Source organism: Chrysemys picta, chromosome 3 (assembly GCF_011386835.1).
Source record: "Chrysemys picta bellii isolate R12L10 chromosome 3, ASM1138683v2, whole genome shotgun sequence".
NCBI lineage: Eukaryota > Metazoa > Chordata > Testudines > Emydidae > Chrysemys > Chrysemys picta.
The window spans coordinates 189,137,662-189,161,280 of NC_088793.1; the positions used below are offsets into that span (position 1 = coordinate 189,137,662).

General features: G+C 44.1%; 1 protein-coding gene across 27 annotated transcripts in view; it reads right to left on the reverse strand.

Moving 5' to 3' along the window:
- Window positions 1-448: 448 nt before the first annotated feature.
- Window positions 449-23,619, reverse strand: part of USP34 (ubiquitin specific peptidase 34) — a 280,867-nt gene continuing 257,696 nt past the window's right edge. For all 27 annotated transcript variants that reach the window (XR_010599944.1, XM_042857217.2, XM_065589647.1 and 24 more), the window contains 6 exons: window positions 15,284-15,407; window positions 13,770-13,849; window positions 6,998-7,138; window positions 6,727-6,873; window positions 3,141-3,300; window positions 449-1,703 (listed from right to left, as the gene is read on the reverse strand). Coding sequence is in view for 26 of the 27 variants with exons in the window: in XM_042857217.2 (XP_042713151.2) it covers window positions 1,093-1,703; window positions 3,141-3,300; window positions 6,727-6,873; window positions 6,998-7,138; window positions 13,770-13,849; window positions 15,284-15,407 (1,263 nt within the window). In the remaining variant the exon portion in view is untranslated. The remainder of the gene's footprint in view (window positions 1,704-3,140; window positions 3,301-6,726; window positions 6,874-6,997; window positions 7,139-13,769; window positions 13,850-15,283; window positions 15,408-23,619) is intronic.

Below are 23,619 nucleotides of genomic sequence, written 5' to 3' on the forward strand. Positions count from 1 at the left end.
TAGCACCAAGCAGGAAAACGGGGTGTGGCTAGCACAGGCTGTGCTGCAGTTTATGGAAACTTTGGACAGGAGAGGAATAGCCCATTCATATCAGAATTGTGGGAGACACTGGGTAGCAGAAAGAGGGACTGAAAATGGCAAGAGGGGGAGAAGAGGAGGCCAGAATGGAGCAAAAGCTCACATCCTAGCTGACAGGTCAATACTTAGGAAAGTGGTAAAAGATTCAGTTGGATTCTTTGTATTTTTAAATTGTTGGAATGTGGTTCATTTTACTTAACTGTCCAATTGTAAAGTTAATGCAAAGTAGACAAAACGAATGGGAAAGAACTGAGATTTACACAGCTTAGTATGTATTTGAGAAGCGTTTCTTATTCTGCATCTTTTTCACAGTTCTCAAGTTGTCTTTGGTTAGAAATCTGAAGACTGAAGCAACATATGTAAACAAATGAAAAGTCATCACAATCAGTTTAATGAAGTGCACAGAATAGCGATTGATCATGTCAATAAAAATAAAACAATTAATTTTACATCAAGTGTGCTTTATTTCCTCCACAGGTATTCTGTTAAATAAAGCACCATATAGATACTGCCAGGCCACAGCTAAAGAGGATTCTTTACAGAATCAAATTTCTTGTGGTTGTTTAGTATACAAGTAAACTTAATTTTGATAATAAGAACCACAGCGATCTGAGGCAATCTGCCTCTATTATAAGGTACAAAACTGGCACAGAGGACACCATATTATACACAGTAAAAATGCCATAAGTTTAAATTACATCATACAGGGCAAGGAGGCCCTGTTCTCCCATACAGCCATATTAAATGAAAGCCACTACAGTGAACTCTTAATTACATAAAACATATCCATTATCTGATTGCCCTTTAAGAAAAGTACGGTAGATGCAAAAAATGTTTTAATCTGGAGTTCTGCCTGACCAAGAATTAAGCATATAAATCTATCTTGCCATTCAAGCAGAGAGCACTGGACAAACTGAAGCACAAAACAGAAATAAGCAAAACTTATACAAACAGCATTTTCGGGGGGGAGGGGGAAAAAAAAAAGACTTAAAAGCAGACATGCTCCATCTAATGTCAAGAAGCAGCTTGGTTTCCTTTGCCAGATATCCTTGTGACCACATGAATCGTAGACTCAATGGTCCTACACAGGATGTCTAAAATGTCATGCTGCTGCATGTGACTAAAAAGTCCTCTGGAATGGCCACAACTGATTGATAAACTATTTTCAGGGTCCTGGGATGGTAAGGCTTGACCATCGCAGCCTCTTAGATCTGCTAGGTCAGATAAAACTGCTGAAATTGATGTGGAGGGGAACTCTGAGTCATCTTCAACTGCAGTGGGATCCTTGGAACTCTGCAGATCTTTAAATTCCTTGCACTCTTCAAATTTACCATTGCCTGACTGCTCTTCTGTGTGTTGTGACCTGGTAGTTAACATCATGTCTTCTGAAAAGGAAGATGGAACTTCCATTCTGTATTCTTTAACAGAACTATTTTCAGGGGAAGGAGGATCTTGTTCAGTGCCAGGATCAATGATAGAAGAGTCTCTTGTCTCATTATCTGAAGTGCTTGTTGGAGTCAATGCCTCCCTTGGTTCAGTTTTCATATCACTGATGCAGCTGTCTACAGTATGCTCCTCATCACTGCTAACCCGTCTTCTTTTTACAGGAGTAGCTCCTTCATCATCTGTAAAACCAACATACAGTTTGCAGTGAAGTACATTTATCAGATTTGTTTTATATTTACATTCAAATGTCGAGGTCTTTTATTTAATGTTTTTCACTTTCAGAAACTCTTCTGTATGTAGGCAAACAGCGCTCACTAGAGATCTCCTCAGAGGCTCATCAGATTGGAGAGATTCATTAACTAACTGCCTGCTTAAAATTTCACTTCCTTAGATTCTTGTGTGTTGCATTAGGGATTGGAATCAGCAAATCTGAAGCTCCAGTGTTAAGCAGGTAACCTAAGATCTTTACAGCAAGGACTGTCTTTTTTGTTCTGTGTTTGTACATCACCTAGGGGTCCTGGTCCATGACTAAACTCTGCCACAATACAAATAATAAATAATGATAACAATGATAATAAATAATATTTTTCGTTTGTTTAAACAGATTTCATTACATAACCTCTCTTTAATATGCTCAGATTTGTAAAAGATTTTCCTCTCCACACTAAGTGTAATTGTTCTGGTCCAAGGAAGTAATCCTGGTCCCACTGAGGTCAATGGTAAAATGCCTTTTTATTTCTATACAACCAGGATTTCACCCCATGTGTTTTGGATTGACAATGTATAATGTTATGTGTACAGCATTATTAGTTTGGATGATACTGTACAGAAAAAAAAACCAGGTCCCTTACCCGAGACGCTTACAATCTAGTTTACACATGACAACAGGGAGAAATGGGAGTGGGAAGCATCACACAAAGGAAACCGATAGGTGAGATTTACATACTATAGCCTCATGAGGTTATTTATTGCATCACACACATACAGTGTCAGTTCCTATTAGTTTATCTCATTTCAGTATGCAAATTCGTCAAAATTAGGATTGTGCTTTTTTCTCTTCTTTTTATGGCATGGGAGTGGAATCAGCACTAGAAGGCTAGTCCAAGGAAGTGGGTGTTAGAATATTTTAAAAGGGGAGGTAGGTTCCATAGTTAGCAGGTTATTTTAGACATAGGGATGATACGGGAGAAAGATACAAAAACAGTCTCAAGGCCAGTGGAGCTGGCATAGCAGAGTATGGGGGACGGGAGTGGTAAGGGATGAAACAAGAGAAGTAGTATGAGGAGCTTTGAAAGTGAGGACAAGATTTTAATTTCATGCTGCAAATGTGAACCAGTGACGGGGGTGATATAGTAAGAGCAATAGGCAAGAAAAATTATTTTAGCAGAAGTATTTTGGATTATCCAAAGGGGTGCAAGGCAGGAGTCTGGTAAACCAGAGAGGTGGTGGTTGCTCTAGTCTAACTGGGAGATTTCCATGGTATGGACCAGAATCTTGGTGGTACAGCCTGAGCTGGAGATATAAGGAGGAAGAACTGGCAGAATATAGCAACAGCGTGGATATGTGAGGTAAAGGAGAGGGAGTTGAAGATTACAACAAGGTTATAAAAGGCACACCTTTAGTTTTTCTTTCTTTGGCTTCTTGCTCTTGTAATGAGTTCCTCTGTTGTTGACAAGCCCTGCATTTGTTTAGCAGTTCTTGCAAAGTTGGAATCAGGGCCGAATTCAGCTGCTTAGGGGTGTGCACTGAAAGCAACAAAGCAAGTGCTCGAAGGTCCTAGAAACACCATAAACAAACACGATTACTAAAATACTTCAAACTTTATATTTACATTAATCCTACACACACACTATCTACAACTGAAATAGGTTGATTTGTGTAATAAGTAGAGATACACAGATACCAGATGTTCTGAACCCTTTTCTGCTTCCAACAGAATAGATTCCTAAACTTTGTTTACACTATAGAAATTTCTCAAAACTTTCCCACTAGTATCAGCAATGTCCTTAATGTAGACAAAGACCTACTGTGAAAAAGTTGACAATATTAAGTTGTACACTACAGAATTAGCCCCCTTGGTTAGGATTTCTTAATGCTTAATTCCAATGTGTTTTACACTAGTTCTGAACAACAAATAAAACACAGTATGGTTGCCAACCTGACCGTGGAAAACCCATCAACAGTTTAGGAAATTTTGTGTCCTGTAGAAGTGGCATAGAATACGGAGAATTAACAAAATGTAGAATTACTTGAGTGTTTCTGTCAACCCCCAGCTATTTCATACCACTGCTGGTATCTAAACTCTGGGAGTAGAGGAGTTTGCATGTGCACTGATTTCCTGTGTGAACAGTGCGCTCTGCATGTTGAGAATGCTGAAAAGGTTGTTCTACTTTTAGTCTCCAGACCATTCATTAAGTGTGGGCTCCTAAACCCAAAAGAGCCTGTCACTGGGGGCACTGAAAGATATCACAATATACATTGGGCTGTCTACATTATTCTGTTATGTAAACTTTAGCAAATCCCACTCATTAAGTCATTAATACTGGGTCTAGACCAGTGTTAATTAAAGTATGTCACTGATCTCTTTTCGATGGTGCTGACTTTTTGTATCAATGAAGAACAAGTAAAATGAAGAAAAAGAAAAAGGAATAATTCCTTTTTCTTGTAGAACCAATTTCACTTAGAACAGTGGAAACAATTTTTTATTCATTACTAAATATTCAATAGATGGGTGAGCCTTTTCTGAATGGAAGTTATGTAACAAGAAAGGAATATTAAGAATTTTTTAAGATGCTGTATAGATGAGGGGGGAAAGACCAAAGGCACGGAGTCTAAAGGTGATCTAAGATATCAACCTAGATCCAATGCATCTGTAACTAGGGTGAGAATACGCTGTGTAGGAGCAAAGGGAACCCCCTCCCAAACATTCCTAGGTTTTATCTACCAGTTCAGAAAGGATAAGAACTGAATGAAGGGGTACCTGAACCACCATGTCTATATGACGATGGGCCGTTGAGTACATAAAGGCCATCCAACCTTGCAAATGCTTGAAGTGCAGTCTGTAGCTGTACCACGTAAGTGCACACCGCCATGTGTCCTAGAACTCTGAGGCAGTTCTGAACTGTGAAGGCAGAAGGGTCAATAGTATGGAGGTGGGACGCAGTTCTGAGAAGGCCACTGACTCCTAAAATGCTGAGGTGGACAGACACCAACTGGAGCTGTTGGGCAAACTTAAATCGGGACACAATAGATCTGACTTCTGAGTCCAATGAGGAGTCCATTTCCTTCAACAATGGGGGAGATGAACTCATCAGTATCAGGGAGTGGGGTTGTGAGTCTGGAAAAGAGGGAACCAATGAAATCATTGCTGGCTTGCCTCTACATGTAATCCTACGGAGAGGAACTGTGAGCATAGAAGTGACCAGTACCAAGTGATGCTCTGGGGCTTGAGTCGGGACCGCAAGAGCATGTGGTTCCAAAGTTGGTTCCTTGTGAGGCTCTTGAATCATGGGAGAAGCCGGTACCAACAAGCTGAATAACTCCCTGGCTGCCTTAAATGCCTCAGGTGCCAACGGCACCAGAAGGGGTTTTTGAGCCTGCAGGACCGAGAGGTGCGTTGATGCTTCAGGGACTGGTCTAAATGGACTCTTCCTGGGTTCTGAAGTCAGCAACCCTGCTGGCTCACAGACTGCTCCTGGGGGTGTGATTTTTTAGGGCACCCCTATGAGTTCTTGTGAACACTTGGCGCTTTCCTGTTGGAAGGTTCTGGTACTGAATCCCTCGGAGACATATGCAATCTTTTCTTAGGCACCGGCAATACAAATCTGGCTGATGACTTCGTGAAAACAGGAGGAGCACTCCTCATAGACATGGACATGCTTGGTACCCACTCAGAGCGGGTGGGTTCTGATGGTGGATGAAGTGCAGAATCCACGAGCAGGTACTTGAGTCTGGCAGCCTTATCCTTTTTCGAATGATGTTTGAACAAATGTGATATTTGTCACTCACAGGCACGTCTCTCAGACACTTAAGGCAGCTGGAAGGAGGATCACTCACTGGCATAGACACGTTACATGAATGAAAGGCCTGGAAGCCAGGAGAATGGGGCATCAGTTTGGTATCAATCCTGGTACCCAGTCAGGGACTGGTAACCCCACACTAAAAAGACATAAGTTTACAATACTATTTACAGAATTACTATATAGGACTAAAACTAATATTACAGGTACTACATACACTGAGGGAGGAAAGATATGAAGAAACAAAGATCGCAGCTCCAACAACCATCATCATTGACAGTAGGAAGGAACTGAGAGGTGTTGGGGTCAGTGTGGCCCTTAATACCTGCGTGCAGTGGTAAGAGGTACCAGAGGGAATTCACACTGCACTTACAGGTACCGCTAAGGGAAAAATCTTTGACAACTGTGCACAAGGCATGCACACACCTACAGTGGAATGGAAATGTGGAATCACTTGAAGAAGAATTTGTTTTATTGTGAGAAAGTGGCCCAAGGAAAACAGCCCTGGAATTCTTGGAACAAGATTTGGAGAGTTTACCTTTTATGGTTGATGAAATATGCAAAGAGAAATAAGAATAGAACAGGTGCTTCCTAAGCTTCTTTAATGTTTTCCTACATTTTTCAATCTTTGGGATGATCTAATGTTTGTTTCAGAGAAATAATCAGAGGTGTTGAGTGGAGGGCAGAGAGGGTAAACTCTTTTTCCATATAATCACAGGCGGGACTCAGGAATGACTTTTATCAGATCTTGACTCCACTCACAGCAAGGAGCGCCTGGGGCTGGAGTGACAGCAGCCTACCCACATGATGCAGAGAAAGAGAACAAGGGGAAACAGAAAGTGAAAAAGTAGGTAGCAGAGAGCTAAAAAAGACTGATAAAAAAAGAATTTTGAAGAGATCAGAATGGCATTCCAGAGCTATCTGCCTATCTCCTTAGCAGAGCAGAGATTTCTAGCAGGGAGTTGGTGAGCAGCCCCCTTATCCAGGGTTCAACCTGATGGACACCTCCAGCTGTCTCTGACCAGTTGGCAAAGAGAACCCTGCCTATGCATATAGTTTCAATCAATATGTCCACTCCCTAAGGCAAATCCTCACACTAGATACAATCTACTGAAACTCTGCCATAGAAAGGAAACTTGTTTTTAAAAGGTTTTATTATTTTAATGGCTTTGAAAAGTCTTACCCCATTTAAGGTAGAGCTTGCTTTGGAAATTTCAACTCGCTGGCTGCTGAAATCGGATTCTAGGCTTTGATATTGATTTATTAGATTTGTAACCAGAGTATTGATTAAATTGGCACAGTTTGCTTCAGAAAACACCTGCCCCTGGACCTGTAAGAGAACACATTTATTTCAAAGCTCTGAAGACTTGAATTGTGCAAAGTAATATCCTAAACTAATGTGATGTATAACAACTGCATTTCCATTAAATACGAACACTTAAAATACCACATACCTTTAAAAGAAAGTGCGTCAAGAATGTGTACACAATATTGTTGTTAAGAAAGGTTCTTTCATCCATTAGAATACATTTAATATATTCTGCAAAAACTGGATCTTCACACAGGAGTTTAATACAGTTCTTTGACATAGCAGACTAAAGAGGAGAGAAAAATACTTTGCAATTTAATGCTGCAAAATTAGCACTGAAATTATGACACTAGTGAGAGCATTGTACATAATTATCTATTAAGGGTAAATGAAAGAATAGGCACCATCTGGAATAATGCCTGCAACATTAATTGTCATGAAAACTAACAAACTGGGTCTACTAATCCAATTAATTCATACTGAAAATGTTTGCCTGCCATTAATGAAAATAAACTACTACTAAGGACAAAAAGAAATTAATTTGCAAAAAGAACGAGGAGTACTTGTGGCACCTTAGAGACTAACAAATTTATTTGAGCATAAGCTTTCGTGGGCTAAAACCTACTTCATCGGATGCATGGAGTGGAAGATATAGGAAAATACATATACACAGAGAACATGAAAAAATGGGTGTTGCCATACCAACTGTAATGAGGGTAATTAATTAAGGTGAGCTATTATCAGCAGAAGAAAAAAAACTTTTGTAGTGATAATCAGGATGGCCCATTTCCAACCATTGACAAGAAGGTGTGAGTAACAGTAAGGGGAAAAAATTAGCATGGGAAAACAGTTTTACTTTATGTAATGAACCATCCACTCCCAGTCTTTATTCAAGCCTAATTTAATGGTGTCTAACATGGCTACCATTCTGAAATTAATTTGCGTTCTTTGATTCACCTCATTTTATGTGAGGATGGAAGTTTGTCAGGAGTAGTGTGTATTTAGTGAGATCCAGCTCCCCTGGTCTCCAAAGCAACTACTGCCCCCTCTTCTGTGGGTATAAAGGGCCCTCCGGCAGTGGCATTGGTAGAGATCTGCTGCAAGAGGGGACAGGAGCCAGATCTCGGGAGGTCTCAGCCATGAATAATATTAGAAATGTAACTTAACAGTTTTTATGTTCATGAACTATAGTAAAGAGGGGTTACTCACCAGTAATTGTTGTTCCTAAAGAGCATGGACTCTGCATATTCACATTTGTGTGATATGGTGCCTCTGGCATTGAGCTGCGGAATATTACTATCGAGCACTAGTTGGAGCCACTAGTTCCTCCATCTCCCTGCCCAGAGGATTGTAGTAGCCCCAACTATCCTTCAGTCTGTTCCCTAATTTAGGAATTCACTACCTGAGACTCTGAAGAAGTGGGGAAGGTGGGCAGAAGGTGTGACTATGCAGAGGCTACATTCCGGAAGAACAGTTACTTGTAAGTAATCCCCCTTTCTTCTTCGAGTGACCTCTGCATAGTCCCGCTCATGGGAGATTAGCAAAGAGTATAACCCTTAGGAAATTCTAGGTGAACAAGGAGGGTGGTAACTACCAAAACGAGCATCAGCTCTAGATGGCAGGTCAAGAGAATATGCTGGCTACCAATCCACTCTCCCATGAGGCCGCTGTGAGGTTATGAGACACATATAGAGCTACAAGCAACAGCTTGGAAATGCTGTGAAAAAGGCCAGCAACAGGTGCTGCCTTTGGGTTCATCGGATATCTTTTAATATATGCAGGTGACTGAACAGCTGACAAGTCTTAACGAGGGTGTAAAATAGAATTGAGGAAACAGACAAGTTAGTGGTCTGTTTTAGATGGAAATGGAGATGATTTAAGACTCCAAATGGGGATTGAGGGCACTAACTGTGTCACACTTCTCATATGGACTCCTGTTTATAGAGAACTGGCCATTTGGTATGTATCTAACAAAGTCCAGGAAGTAGCTATAGATATGAGAAGTTCCTCTTCTACACTGTGAGGTACAGATGATAATCCACTGGTCTACAATTTTTGAGAAGTCGTCTCCTTCAGAGATAAAATGTGCTATTTATTATGTATTTTGATGTGCTGAATTCAAATATGACAATTAAAACAACTGATTGGCTACTGTTTCTAAGATATTTAAGTTTTTACATTTTATGTCTATGTATATTGTGTAGATAGTAGAGTTTTAATCATAAATTGTAAACCTAGGTCTTTTCATGTGTTTATGGTTGCTTTACATGATAGTACTTCACCTGTCCTGTTTATGTAACACTTTAAAAATCAGCAAAAGGGTTATATAAATAAAATTTATTATGAAACAAAAGGCAAAAAACTATTCTGTACATAGTTTAGTTCTATTCAGTGTCTACTCGGCGCTTCTTGGCTTGTCTCTTGTATTCATTAAATGGAGCATCTCTTGTCACTGTCCAGCAATAGTCTGCAAGCATTGATGGGCTCCATTTGCCCTGATAGCGTTTCCCCATTGTTGCAATGTCCTGGTGAAATCGCTCGCCATGCTCGTCGCTCACTGCTCCGCAGTTCGGTGGAAAAAAATCTAGATAAGAGTGCAAAAAATGTATCTTTAGTGACACATTGCAACCAAGGCTTTTGTATGCCTTGAGGAGGTTTTCCACCAACAACCTGTAGTTGTCTGCCTTGTTTCCGAGAAAATTTATTGCCACTAACTGGAAAGCTTTCCATGCCATCTTTTCCTTACCATGCAGTGCATGGTCAAATGCATCATCTCGAAGAAGTTCACGAATCTGAGGACCAACAAAGACACCTTCCTTTATCTTAGCTTCACTTAACCTTGGAAATTTTCCACGGAGGTACTTGAAAGCTGCTTGTATTTTGTCAATGGCCTTAACAAAGTTCTTCATCAGACCCAGCTTGATGTGTAAGGGTAGTAACAAAATCTTCCTTGGTGGATGCTGAACACTTTTCCTCCCAGGCTCCAATGACTGTCGGAGTGGCCAATCTTTCTTGATGTAGTGGGAATCTCTTGCACGACTATCCCATTTGCAGAGAAAACAGCAGTACTTTGTGTATCCAGTCTGCAGACCAAGCAAGAGAGCAACAACCTTCAAATCGCCATAAAACTGCCACTGATGTTGGTCATAGGTTATGCACCTCAAAAGTTGTTTCATGTTGTCATAGGTTTCCTTCATATGGACTGCATGACCAACTGGAATTGATGGCAAAACATTGCCATTATGCAGTAAAACTGCTTTAAGACTCGTCTTCGATGAATCAATGAACAGTCTCCACTCATCTGGATCGTGAACGATGTTGAGGGCTGCCATCACACCATCGATGTTGTTGCAGGCTACAAGATCACCTTCCATGAAGAAGAATGGGACAAGATCCTTTTGATGGTCACGGAACATGGAAACCCTAAAGTCACCTCCCAGGAGATTCCACTGCTATAGTCTGGAGCCCAACAGCTCTGCCTTACTCTTGGGTAGTTCCAAATCCCTGACAAGGTCATTCAATTCACCTTGTGTTATGAGGTGTGGTTTAGAGGAGGAGAATGGGAGAAAATGTGGGTCCTGTGACATTGATGGTCCAGGCCCAGAAGTTTCATCCTCTTCCTCTTCCTTGTCTGACTCAAGTGAGAATGATTCTGGTGCATCAGGAACCAGCAGTCCTTCTCCATGGGGTACTGGGCGTATAGCTGATGGAATGTTTGGATAATGCAGAATCCACTTTTTCTTTTTTGACACACCTTTCCCAACTGGAGGCACCATGCAGAAGTAACAACTGCTGGTATGATCTGTTGGTTCTCTCCAAATCATTGGCACCGCAAAAGGCATAGATTTCCTTTTCCTGTTCAACCACTGGCGAAGATTTGTTGCACAAGTGTTGCAGCATATGTGTGGGGCCCACCTCTTGTCCTGATCTCCAATTTTGCAGCCAAAATAAAGGTGATAGGCTTTCTTATCCATAGTGGTTATACTGCGCTTTTGTGATGCAAAAGTCACTTCACCACAAACATAGCAGAAGTTATCTGTACTGTTCACACAAGTACGAGGCATCTCTGCTCACTTTGGCTAAACAGAAATGTGTTCCTTTGCAAAATCAAACACTGAGAAATAAGAGAGCACGACACTGTATGATTTCTAGAGCTGATATAGGGCAATTTGTTCAGCAGAGTGATGTAAGCTTCGTTATGATTGCATCATCCACGACTTCTAGGAATAACATGACGCAATTCATATCATGTATGACGCAATACCAGCTTCAGATTGCATCATTCATTGTTTTGCCTAAAAAGCAAGTACTGTCCAAACCCAGTCATAGATTTATTCATAGATCCAGTCAAAGATATATTTTCGTTCTCAATGACCCAGAATTAGTAAAGTTTGACTACATTTATTTCAGAAGCATTTTGGCTGTAGAGCAGTGTAATCTGACAAATAGAAGACCAGAGATCCAGAGAGCTTTGAGAAAGAAGACTCCAATTCCAATTGAAAAGAAATTCATACACTATAGGGAATAACCCCGGAATGAACAACATCCACTGTAATACTCACAGCACAACAATAAAGAAATCCAGATTCCTTAGTGCAGTCATGAAGGCAAAGCAGTAAGCAACCCTACTGGTCCATGGAGAAATGCTTCAATAAACTAGGGTATTACAAAGTGAGGGAGGCCCACTGTCCCAGGCATCTGAAGGAAGCTGAAATCACAATCCCTGCTATTCATAATATGGTCCTGGATTGTTCAAAAATCTAGAAGTCAGGGTATCAACCTGGACAATTCAGGATCAGGTGGAGAGTCTTAATCCAACCTAAACACAAAGATCTAGTAATCTGGAAAGTGGTGCTAACATCAGACACAGGACACTTGAAACAAACTGCCAAGATTCTATTACAGTTATTGCAACATCTTGGCTGAGTCTCATCTGATCTGCAGACAGATCTCTGGAACCAATGGAACTAGAGGGAATATGCAGTGGAATTTCTGATTCCATTTGAGAAACAGATTTTGCCAGTGACACTGGCTTTTGTCTGACCCTGAAGTAGAGCTTGAGATAAGGGGTGTTGGGCTTGGTAATGAATAGGCCTAGTCTGGATTTTCCCTTTATATAATACCTGGTGGAGACCCGAGACAGGCACTGGTACTTTTGGCAGATGAGTTTCTGGTCCTGATCAATGGGAGAAAGTCTTACAGATTAGACAAACTGTTTTCAACTCCAGAACCCTAAAGCAGAAGCTTTAATTTCCAACAGTGACCATATTCTATAAAAGGGTTGAGAACAAGATGACCATCTTACTCCATCTGGAAATATCCCTGTCGATAGTAAGAAAGGAATCTCGTGATGAACATGTGTTATCTTTACCTTCTGCATCTCAAATGGCCCAGGTGTAAGTAGCATCAATAAGGTATGTTTCCCTTTGTAAATAATCTTATGGAGGCCATACAAAGGCCTGGAGAAAAGGTATCACCAGTTATACTGATAAGGATCCTGTCTGTAGACCAAAGTCTAGATACAGACATTTTTGCATGAATGATTTGATGTCTGAGACAGTTAGGACAGGTTAGCAGCGTTCTCAATTTTTTTAATGCTGTTTTAAAAGCAAAGTATCTTGTGGATACTTGTGATTAATTGGAGCGACATAACAGAGCTGGGTTTTGTTGCATGAAAAGGGTTGATATAATGCCAATGCCACCTTACAGATAGCAGTTTGCCTTATACCGTTGCTGTACCGTTTCTTTATTTTTCGGACTGAAGAAAGACTCTGCTAACTAACTGTTAATCTAACCAGAAAGAAAATAGCCCCAAAAGGCAAAATCAAAAGAGAAACGGTCAAGGAAAGCACTGAAGACACTGGGCGTGATTTGAGCTCACTGAAAGAAAAAGCAACAGGTTGGGCCACTCGCTCTTTTATACCCCTGGCATCCTTTGCAAGGGAGGGGAAGGAGCAAGCAGCCCCAAAACATAGTGCTCACTAGAAAAATTCTGCAGCTGAACGCCAGAGGTGCCATATCCCCCAAGTGGGAATATGCAGCCATTGTGTCAGTAGTGTTACCGCTGTGTCAGCATTTCCACTAAAAACTGCGTATTTTCATGATTTTAGAACTTGGGTTATATACATCTCTTCAAGCCTGCAACTTGACAAGTAATCCAGGGTGATTTAATTTTTTTAAACTTTATTTGAAAAAAGTCTGTAGTTGTTTTCACATAAGCGCAGGAGTGCTGATGGGTGTCCTGGACAAATTCTAACTTCAGTAAGTATATTCTAATTACCTAAATTCCTCCTGCACTTTCAACTGGGTATGGTATTTTTCACTCCCTATCCTAAACTGTTGAGTGAAATGGTTATATGCTATTAAAAAATTCTATTCTAGATCTACAGATTAGATTTATTGATCTTTTATATATATATTATATTAGATATTATTATATAAGTATATATATATATATAGCACTCTTCATTGTGATATTTGGGTATACTACAACTCTGAAGTGGCTGGATTTCAATGGTGGGCAAAGCAATCTCTATTGACAAGCACAAGCTCCAAGCCTACTAATATTTATGCATGTGTGTAAAGTTAGTAGCATACAAAAGTGTTTGCAGGATCAGGGGTATACATGATCTGCATATCAGTTAGCTTTTTTTTTTCTTTTTTCTTTTTTAAAGATCCTTCAGGATAAAAGTCACAATATAAACACAAGGTGTTACTAATTGTTAACATTTAATTTTAAAAATGTTAAAGTTGTGAACAAATTAACAACACCCAATACATTTAAAGTGTACTGAATTTAATTAGTAATTTGTCTTATGAATTGCTGTTTAAAAAGTAACTATCTTTAAAACATTTACAGTTGTCACATCTTGTCAATATTCTTGTTCAGTTGGTTCTCAAACCCATTTAAATTTTACCTGAGTCTGGCACAGCTCAGTCCAAAGTTTGGGAAACAATGCAAGATGAAGTGGTAAACCTTCATAAGCAACGAGGACACCTGAAATGTTAAGAGAAAACAAAACTGATGACATAAAGAACTACCTAAAACTGATCTTTGTAGGATATATTTATTTTTTGACCTGATAGTTTTGAAGCACCATACAAATTCAGAGGACTATATCCTAAACCAATTACATATGACCACAAAGGTCTAGCATCTAGAATGGTTTTTATAGTACAGTTAGTCTACAGAACAGGACTTTGTTCTACATTTTTACCTGCTGAGTCTAAAATGTAGCATCTGATCTCAATATTGTTTTCTTTTAATTCTTTAGCTGGAACAATTTATCAGTTTTCATATTTTTTGAGAAACAAAGCAGCATGAGCACAACAGATTTGAAATTTCTTAAGCTTCATCTTCACCTCAAGCCACAACTTTATCTACATACACATAATGAAACATTGGCTAGGTAACACAGTGATCAATAGCAAAGGTCACACATTCTTGATAAACACTTCAGCAGAAAAATCCCACACTAAATAGTAATTTTGCTCTGTGGTTCATGGCTTGAACAAAGAATCAGCGGGTGACTCAATGGCTTAATTAATTCCTACCTGTAAAAGCCAATCCACACTACCTCCATAATTTTGTAACTAGTCAAAAAGATAGCTCTTACCAGTTACAAAGAAACTTTCCTGACAACATAACCATGTTTGTGTATCTACACCTATCATGCTGCCTAACTATATTGTATTGTGGGAAAATCTGAGTAGTTATTCCAGAAGATGCACACACAGAGCACCACTCGTATGTGTGGCAATTCACTTTAGGATGTCCTACACAGAGAGAGCTGGGATGAAGAAGGACTGCTGAACTCGTTAGACAGGCAGAGTAAAAAAACTAGTGTCCTGGAATTGTTATAGAAAGGCTACTCTAGGCCTCTGGCAGGGGTGAAACACAGCTGCCATGTGTGGAAGTAAAAACCATTTTCACCAGATGAGTACAAACTCAGCTAAAAGTTATAGTGTGGTCAGGCTGTAACTCACTAACTAGAATCAGGCCCAGGTTTATAGTGACAGAGTTGGTGCCCTCCGATGGCTCTTTGATTGCTTATGTAAAATGAATTGGTGGTCTCAATTCAGCTATTACTGCACAGATGAGGCACCCACATCCCAGAAACCACTGTCAGAGTTGGCACTAATTGGCACACTTGTTAGCAGTCTCAGCAAGGCTGAGGATTAAGGTCTAGATTTGTAAAGGTATTTAGGTATTGCTGTGCTCAGCTCTGCAATACAGAACTGATTCAGGAGCCTAAATCTCATTTTCTAAAGGGATTTAAGCATTTTGGAGCCTAAATCCAATTGACTATCAATATACTGAATTATATTTTAAAAAGTAAGTACATAGTTTCGCATAATTGCCACTACAAAACATCTCAATGGCTAAGGAAGTCTGTTTAGGTAGGATTTACTGTTTAACTGCCATACTTACTCATCTTAACTAAAGTTTCGGTAAACTTTTCACAGTTGATTGCAACTCGACATAATAGATGGATGAACTGATGGTACGAAAAGAAGTAGTCTAGAAGCATACGATCATAAACATCATCTTTACCCTGAAGATTTAAGAAGACAATTTATAAATAGATTAAGTTTAAATTAAGCAACTGGGCAACTACATGACATACCTAAAAATTTAGTTAATAAGCTTATTAAGAACCGTAAGTTTTCTATGCATTTAATAATATACTGCTGTATAACCTGATGAGCATTTCCAAAATTAACTCAAAATAGATCTGATGTGAATAAAATTAGATGCTAATTTGCAGATCAGTGTACATACATTCAGTTTTTAAAGGGCATATCAATAACCAGATTAATATCTGTTTGCAACACCCAAAACGTTCTTTAAAGGCAGTTTTATAGATAGGGCCCTAACAAATTCACTGCCATGAAAAACATGTCACAGACCGTGAAATCTGGTCTTTTGTGTGCTTTTACCCTATACCAGTGGTTGGCAACCTTTGGCACCTGGCCCATCAGGATAAAGGTTTATTTGGAGTGTTCACAGGCACAGAGCCCCGCAGCTCCCACTGGCCATGGTTCGCCGTTCGGGGCCAATGAGAGCTGCGGGAAGCAGCACTGGCCGAGGGACATGCTAGTCGCCACTTCCCACAGTTCCCATTGGCTGGGAACGGCGAACCACAGCCAGTGGGAGCTGAGGGGCTCAGTGCCTGCGGACGCTCCAGATAAACAAACCGTCCTGTCCACGGCTTTACCCTGACGGGCTGGGTGCCAAAGGTTGCCGACCCCTGCCCCATACTATACAGATTTCACGGGGGAGACCAGCATTTCCAATTAGGTGACTCCCAAGCCATACCTAGGTGGTGGGGTCAGAGTTATAGAATCGCTGATTGGAGCACTGCTCTGCCGAAAGCTGCATCATCTCTGGCATGCTGAATGGTGACATAATGAGAGATGAACGTATGCACCGAGGACCAAGTTGCTGTCCTGCAGATTTCTTGTATCAGGGACCTGGGCCAGGAACGCCTCCAATGAGGCCTGTGCTTTAAGTGCCGGCTCGTAGCACGTATAGATGCAGGACGTGATCCAGCAAGATATTCTTTGAGATGAAACTGGGAGACCTTTCATCCGGTCTGCCACCACCACGGACAACTGGTTTGACTTCCTGAACGGCTTAGTGCAATTGATGTAAAAGCTAGCGCCGGCCGAACATCCAGGGAGTGCAGACTCTTCTCACAGCCACTGGTATGAGGCTTAGGATAAAAAACAGGCAGGAAAATGTCCTGACTAGTGTGGAAGTGCGACACAACTTTAGTAAGAAAGGTTGGGTTACGTTGGAGTTGCACCTTATCCATGTGGAAAACTGTATAGGGTGGATCAGAGGTAAGGGCCTTTAACTCAAGACACCCTCCTTGCTGACGTAATGGTGACCAGAAAGGCTACCATCCACGACAGACAGAGAAGGGAGCAAGTTGCCAGAAGTACAAATGGGGCCCCCATCAGTCTGGAGAGGACCAGGTTAAGGTCCCACATGAGATCAGGCTGTCTAATCTGGGAATGTAGCCATTCCAGATGGTTGAGAAACCGGCCAACCATAGGGTTGGCGAAGACGGAGCATCCAAGCCGAGATAGCAGCAAGGTGTACCTTTATGGAAGACACTGCCAGGCCTTGCAGTTTCAGGTGCAGAAGATACTCTAAGATGAGAGGTATTGGTGTTTGAAGTGGGGGTGTATGACACTGGTCACACCAGCAAGTAAACCTTTTCCACTTTGCCAGATATGAAGCCCTAGTGGAGGGCTTCCTGCTGCCGAGTAAGACCTCCCTAACTTCTGAGCACAGAAGCTCCATGGGGTTCAGCCATGAAGCTTCCAGGCAGTGAGGTGGAGGGACTGCAGGTCAGGGTGATGAAGATGACTGTGGTCCTGAGTGATCAGGTGGGGGAGGAGTGGCAACGTGATCGGGGTGACCACCGACAGTTCCAGGCCGAGGCCACGCTGTTGCCACCAGAATTATCTCCGCCCCGTCCCTGCGTAACTTGAGTAGGACACTGTACACGAATGGGAACAGGGGAAAGGCATAGAGCATGCAGCCTCCCCAGGGTAGCAGGAACGCATCTGTGATTGAGTCTGGGCTGTGTCTCTGGAAGGAGCAGAACATTGGGCACTTTCTGGTGCTCTGGGTGGCGAACAGATTGACCTGCGGAAACCCCCACCTTTGGAAGGGTATGACATCTGGCCGGATGGACCACTCGTGGTTGTGAAAAAGACCTGCTGAGGTGGTCCACCAATGCGTTCTGAACTCCTGGTAGAGAGAATGCTTCCAGGTGAATGGAATGGGTTATGCAGAACTCCCATAGCTGGAGGGCTTCCCGCTACAGGGGAGAAGAACGGGCTCCACCCTGCTTGTTGATGTAAAACATGGCAGTGGTGTTGCTGTCATAACTGCCATGCACTGGCCTTGTAGTTGGGCCTGAAAAATTTGGTATGCTAGCCTCACTGCCCTCAGCTCCTTGATATTGATATGAGAGAGATCTCGTCCTGTGACCAGAGGCCCTGTGTTTGGAGGTCTCCCAAATGCACACCCCATCCCAGAGCTGACGCATCCGTTACCAGGGACAAGCGGGGCTGGGGGCTGCTGAAGGGACTCTCACACACTGTCTGAGGGTCGAGTCACAGTTGGAGGGACTCAAGTACTTGCTCTGGCACCATGACCAGAGCTCAGGCTGTCGTGCCCCGGGCGATAGGTCGAAGCGAACCACGCCTGGAGTGGCCTGAGCCTCAGTCTGGCGTCCTGGACCACGTAAGTGCAGGCTGCCATGTGGCCGAGGAGACTCAGGCATCCCCTTGCTGTAGTGGTCAGGTACTGCCTGAGGCCTTAAATGATGTCTGCCATGGTTTGCCTGAACTGAGTCCAACATTGCCCCGATTAACTCAATTTTTTGGGTCGGTGATAAGGTTGACTTGTTCATGTTGAGGAGGAGCCCCAGTCTCTTGAAAGTGGATCTGATTAATCGGACTTGGGACTCCACCTGTTCCCTGGTGCGCCCCCTGAGCAGCCACTCATTGAAGTAGGGGTATATCTGCACCTGCCTCCTTCGGAGGAAGACTGCTACAACTGACACTTGGTGAACACTCGGGGAGCTGTTGACAGGCCGAAGGGAAGGACCGCGAAAGGATAATGTTTGTGATCGACCACAAACTGAAGGAATCGTCTGTGTGCAGGCCGAATAGCTACGTGAAAGTACGCATCTTTCATGTCAAGGGCAGCATACCAGTCTCCCAGATCCAGAGAAGGGATAATTGTACTCATGTGGAATTTCAACTTTACCATGAACTTGTTGAGTCCTCGCAGGTTTAGAATGGGTCTGAGAACCCCCTTGGTCTTGGGGATTAGGAAGTATCAGGAATAGAATCCCTGGCCCCCGAGGAACCTCCTCCACTACTCCTATGGCTAGGAGCGCCTGAACCTCCTGAATAAGGAGTTGCTCGTGAGAAGGGTCCCTGAAGAGGGATGGGGAAGGGGGATGGGATGGAGGGGAGGAGCAGAATTGAAGAGAATATCCCACTTCTACAGTAAGAGGAACCCATCAGTCCAATGTTATTCAGGACCAAGCACGGCAGAAGTGGGACAGACGATTCAAGAAACAAGGGGAAGGATCCGGTGTTGTGGCGGGTGCACCGTTCTTGGGCACACCTTCAAAAGTCCTGTTTGGAGTCTGATGATGGCTTAGTTGGGCCCTGGTGGAGAATGGGGAGGCTTCCGCCTGCCATTTCTGCTCCTCCTTCTAGAGAAATCCTACCTCAGTCAAGGAGGATAAGGGCGTTGTTGCAGTTGCGGCCTGAAGTGTTTGCATTGGGTTGCTGGTGTGTGCATACCCAATTACTTCATTGTCGCCCGGTAGTCTTTTAGGCTGCGCAGCCTGGTGTCTGTTTGCTCCGCAAACAGGCCTGCCCCATCGAATGGCAGGTTCTGCAGAGTTTGCTGCACCTCTGGGGATAAGCCTGATGCCTGTAGCCATGAACTCCTCCTCATGACTATCCCTGAGGAAAGGGTGCAAAGAGGCCTGCAAAGAGGTCCATGCTACTTCTTTGCCCTCCTCAACAATAGCCCCAAACTCCTCCCTGGACTCCAAGGGCAACAATTCCCTAAATTTCAGCATGGATGTGACATTCCCCTGGTGTTATCTGGACTGGTGATCTGCTGGGTGTAGGCAGATGCAGCATCGCCAGTTTGCCTCATGACAGTGCCACTTTCAGTAGCGCCGGGGGCTTGTCCTGGAAAGCCGGGGACCTCGGTGCAGTCATGGCTTTGAGATCCCTCATGGCCTCTAAGGTGTCTGGGGTGGATGGCATCCCCACCTCTTCCACCATATGGCTTGCGGAGTCCAAAGGTACTGGACTCAACGGTCCCCTTTACGGTGCAGAAGTCGACGGTGCTGGTTCCAAACATCACGGTGTTGGGTGCTCCTTCCTGGGACGTGCTCCAATGGCCGACTCCGAGGGATTGGGTCTCGAAGGCGGAGATCCACTCCTACCCTGCTTCTGGTGCCGCTCCTGCGGCGCAAGGGAATGAGATCGGTGCCAGACAATTCCCTTTGGCTTTGGTTGCGTTGCCATGGGTCCCTATGTCCTTCCTATGTCCATCTACCACGGATGCCGGAGCGCTCTGCACCGATGAACTTGGTGCCGTGTCTTACTGCACAGAGGTGGATTGCGGTCTGAGAGCCGCCTCTATAAGAAGATGTTTTAAATGAAAGTCCCACTCCTTTTTCATTCTAGGGCGAAACCCTTTACAAATCCTGCACTTGTCAGCCTGCTGCGCCTCCCCCAGACACTTTAGACAAGCTTCGTGGGGGTCGCCCGCTGGCATGGGCTTATTGCAGGATTTGAACCCTTGGTACCGAGACATGCCCTGAGTCCCCAAGGGGAGATAGGCAGTTGGGGTGGAGGGGAAACCCCCACACCCAACGGCTAAAACTACTAACACTAACTAACTACAAATACAAGTAACACTAAACTAACACGAACTGAAAGCTAGAAGAATGAGAGAAGAACTTGTTAAGCAAGTCGCCACAGTTCCAATGACTGTCACTGGCGGTAAGAAGGAAATGAGGAGGTGCCAGGTTAGCAGGGTCATATATTGAGTGCCATGGAGGTGACACCCCAGAGAGCTCTGCAGCCGACCCGACGGGTGCTGCTAAAGGAAAAACTTTCCAATGACTGTGCACATGGCACGCACACACCTAATCGGAATCGATATGAGGAATCAGTCGAAGAACAACTAAATTTTGAAAGATATATATAGCCCAATCGATAAAATCAGGTCTGCAGTTTTGCATTCCAAAGTTTTCACATATAATTTCTGCATCCAAATTTTTGGATTTATATGCTCAAGCATTGGCATGCACAGATCAGATAGTTAGAAATCTAAGTATCTGAGATTCATGCATGCAAACACAATTTAATGAAAAAACACACAGATGAAAAATACATACACAAAAATATTAGCAAGAAAGATGGTTGGTGCAATTTTAGAGACTTCTTTTAAAACTGGCTCTTAATACTAAAGAAAAGACGGTTACTCACCGTTGTAACTGTTGTTCTTCGAGATGTGTTGCTCATATCCATTCCATTAGGTGTGTGCGCGCCGCGTGCACGATCGTCGGAAGATTTTTACCCTAGCAACACCGGCGGGTCGGCTGTGGAGCCCCCTAGAGTGGCGCCTTCATGGCGCTGAATATATACCCCAGCCGACCCGGCGCCCCCTCAGTTCCTTCTTGCCGGCTACTCCGACAGTGGGGACGGAGGGCGGGTTTGGAATGGATATGAGCAACACATCTCGAAGAACAACAGTTACAACGGTGAGTAACCGTCTTTTCTTCTTCGAGTGCTTGCTCATATCCATTCCATTAGGTGACTCCCAAGCCCAACTTAGGTGGTGGGGTCGGAGTGAGACATTGCTGTGTGCAAAACTGCTGATCCGAAGGCAGCATCGTCCCTGGACTGCTGCACTAGTGCATAGTGTTCTGTAAACGTGTGGACTGACGACCAAACCGCAGCTCTACAAATGTCCTGGATCGGAACTTGCGCCAGGAAAGCCGTCGAGGAAGCTTGGGCCCTCGTGGAGTGAGCGGTGAGGTGTGGTACTGAGACACCTGCCAGGTCGTAGCAAGTCCGGATGCAAGACGTAATCCAGGAGGATAGGCGTTGTGAGGAGACCGGTGAGCCTTTCATTCGGTCGGCCACTGCAACGAAGAGTTGCGTCGTCTTTCTAAAGTGCTTTGTGCGGTCAATATAGAAGGCCAGGGCCCTTCGCACGTCCAGGGAATGCAAACGTTGATCCTGGCGAGTAGCATGTGGTTTAGGGTGAAAAACCGGGAGAAATATATCCTGGTTGATATGAAATGGAGAAACCACCTTAGGGAGAAAGGCAGGATGTGGACGAAGCTGCACTTTATCCTTGTGGAAAACTGTGTAAGGGGGCTCGGATGTAAGCGCCCTGAGTTCAGAAACGCGCCTTGCTGAAGTGATGGCTACGAGGAAGGCTGTCTTCCAGGACAGGTACAGAAGTGAACAGGTGGCCAGTGGCTCGAATGGAGGACCTGTGAGCTTGGAGAGAACCAGGTTGAGGTCCCACGTCGGAACGGGCTGACGTTGTTGTGGGTACATCCGGTCTAAGCCCTTGAGGAATCTAACGACCATCGGGTTAGAGAATACCGAGGACGCGAGTTCCCCTGGATGGAAGGCCGATATAGCGGCCAGGTGAACTCTAATTGAAGATATCGCCAACCCTTGCTGTTTTAGGGAGAGGAGATATTCCAAAATAAGAGGAATAGGTGCGTGCAATGGGGACGTGGCTCGTTGTTCGCACCAGCAGGAGAACCGCTTCCACTTGGCCAAGTATGTGGTCCGTGTTGAAGGCTTCCTACTGCTCAGCAGAATCTGTTGGACAGAGTGTGAACACTGTTGCTCTGCCTGGGTGAACCATGGAGCAGCCACGCCGTGAGGTGGAGTGATTGCAGGTCGGGGTGACGCAGCCGGCCGTGGTTCTGCGTGATGAGATCCGGATACAACGGAAGCGGGATCGGTGTCTGAACCGAGAGTTCCAGCAGCGTGGTGTACCAATGTTGTCTCGGCCACGCTGGAGCGATCAGAATCACCTGTGCCTGGTCTCTGCGCAATTTGAGCAGTACCTTGTGGACCAGAGGAAACGGAGGGAAGGCATAAAACAGGTGGTCTTTCCAGGGAAGGAGAAACGCATCCGAGAGGGAGCCTGGGGCTCGACCTTGCAGGGAGCAGAACACGTGGCACTTCCTGTTGTCTCGAGATGCAAACAGGTCTATCTGGGGAAACCCCCACTTCTGGAAGACGGAATGTATGATGTCCGGACGGATAGACCACTCGTGCGTTTGAAAGGACCTGCTGAGTCGGTCCGCTAAAGTGTTCTGGACTCCAGCGAGGAACGATGCCGTGAGATGGATTGAGTGGGCGATGCAGAAGTCCCACAGGCGAATGGCCTCTTGGCATAGAATTGCCGAACGTGCTCCTCCTTGCTTGTTGATGTAAAACATGGCCGTGGTGTTGTCGGTGAGAACTAACACACAGCGGCCACGTAGGAGATTGAGAAATGCCTGGCACGCCAGGCGCACCGCCATCAGTTCCCGAACATTGATGTGTAGGGCTAGCTGAGGTGCAGTCCACAGGCCCTGGGTATGGTGCTCGTTGAGATGGGCGCCCCAACCCAGAGATGAAGCGTCTGTGACCAGGTGCAGAGAGGGTTGTGGGGCGTGAAACGGCATCCCCTCGCAAACCACATTGTGATCTAGCCACCATGTGAGGGAGGTCAGGACCGAGTTCGGGATTGTGACCACCATATTCAGGCTGTCCCGATGTGGGCGGTATATTGATGACACCCAGGTCTGGAGTGGGCGAAGCCGAAGTCTGGCATGCCTGGTTACGTACGTGCATGAAGCCATGTGACCCAGGAGGGTAAGGCACGACCTCACCGTGGTAGTTGGGAAGGCCTTGAGTCCCTGTATGAGGCTCGTGATGGTGCAAAAGCGATTGTCTGGCAGGATGGCTTGTGCGCGTCTGGAGTCTAGAACCGCACCGATGAATTCTATCCTCTGGGTAGGTTCTAGAGTGGATTTGTCCTTGTTGAGTAGGATACCCAACTTGTTGAATATGCGCACTATTATGTGGACGTGATCACGAACTTGTTCCTTGGTGCGACCGCGTACCAGCCAGTCGTCTAGGTACGGGAACACCTGTATCCCTTGCCGACGAAGGTACGCTGCCACGACA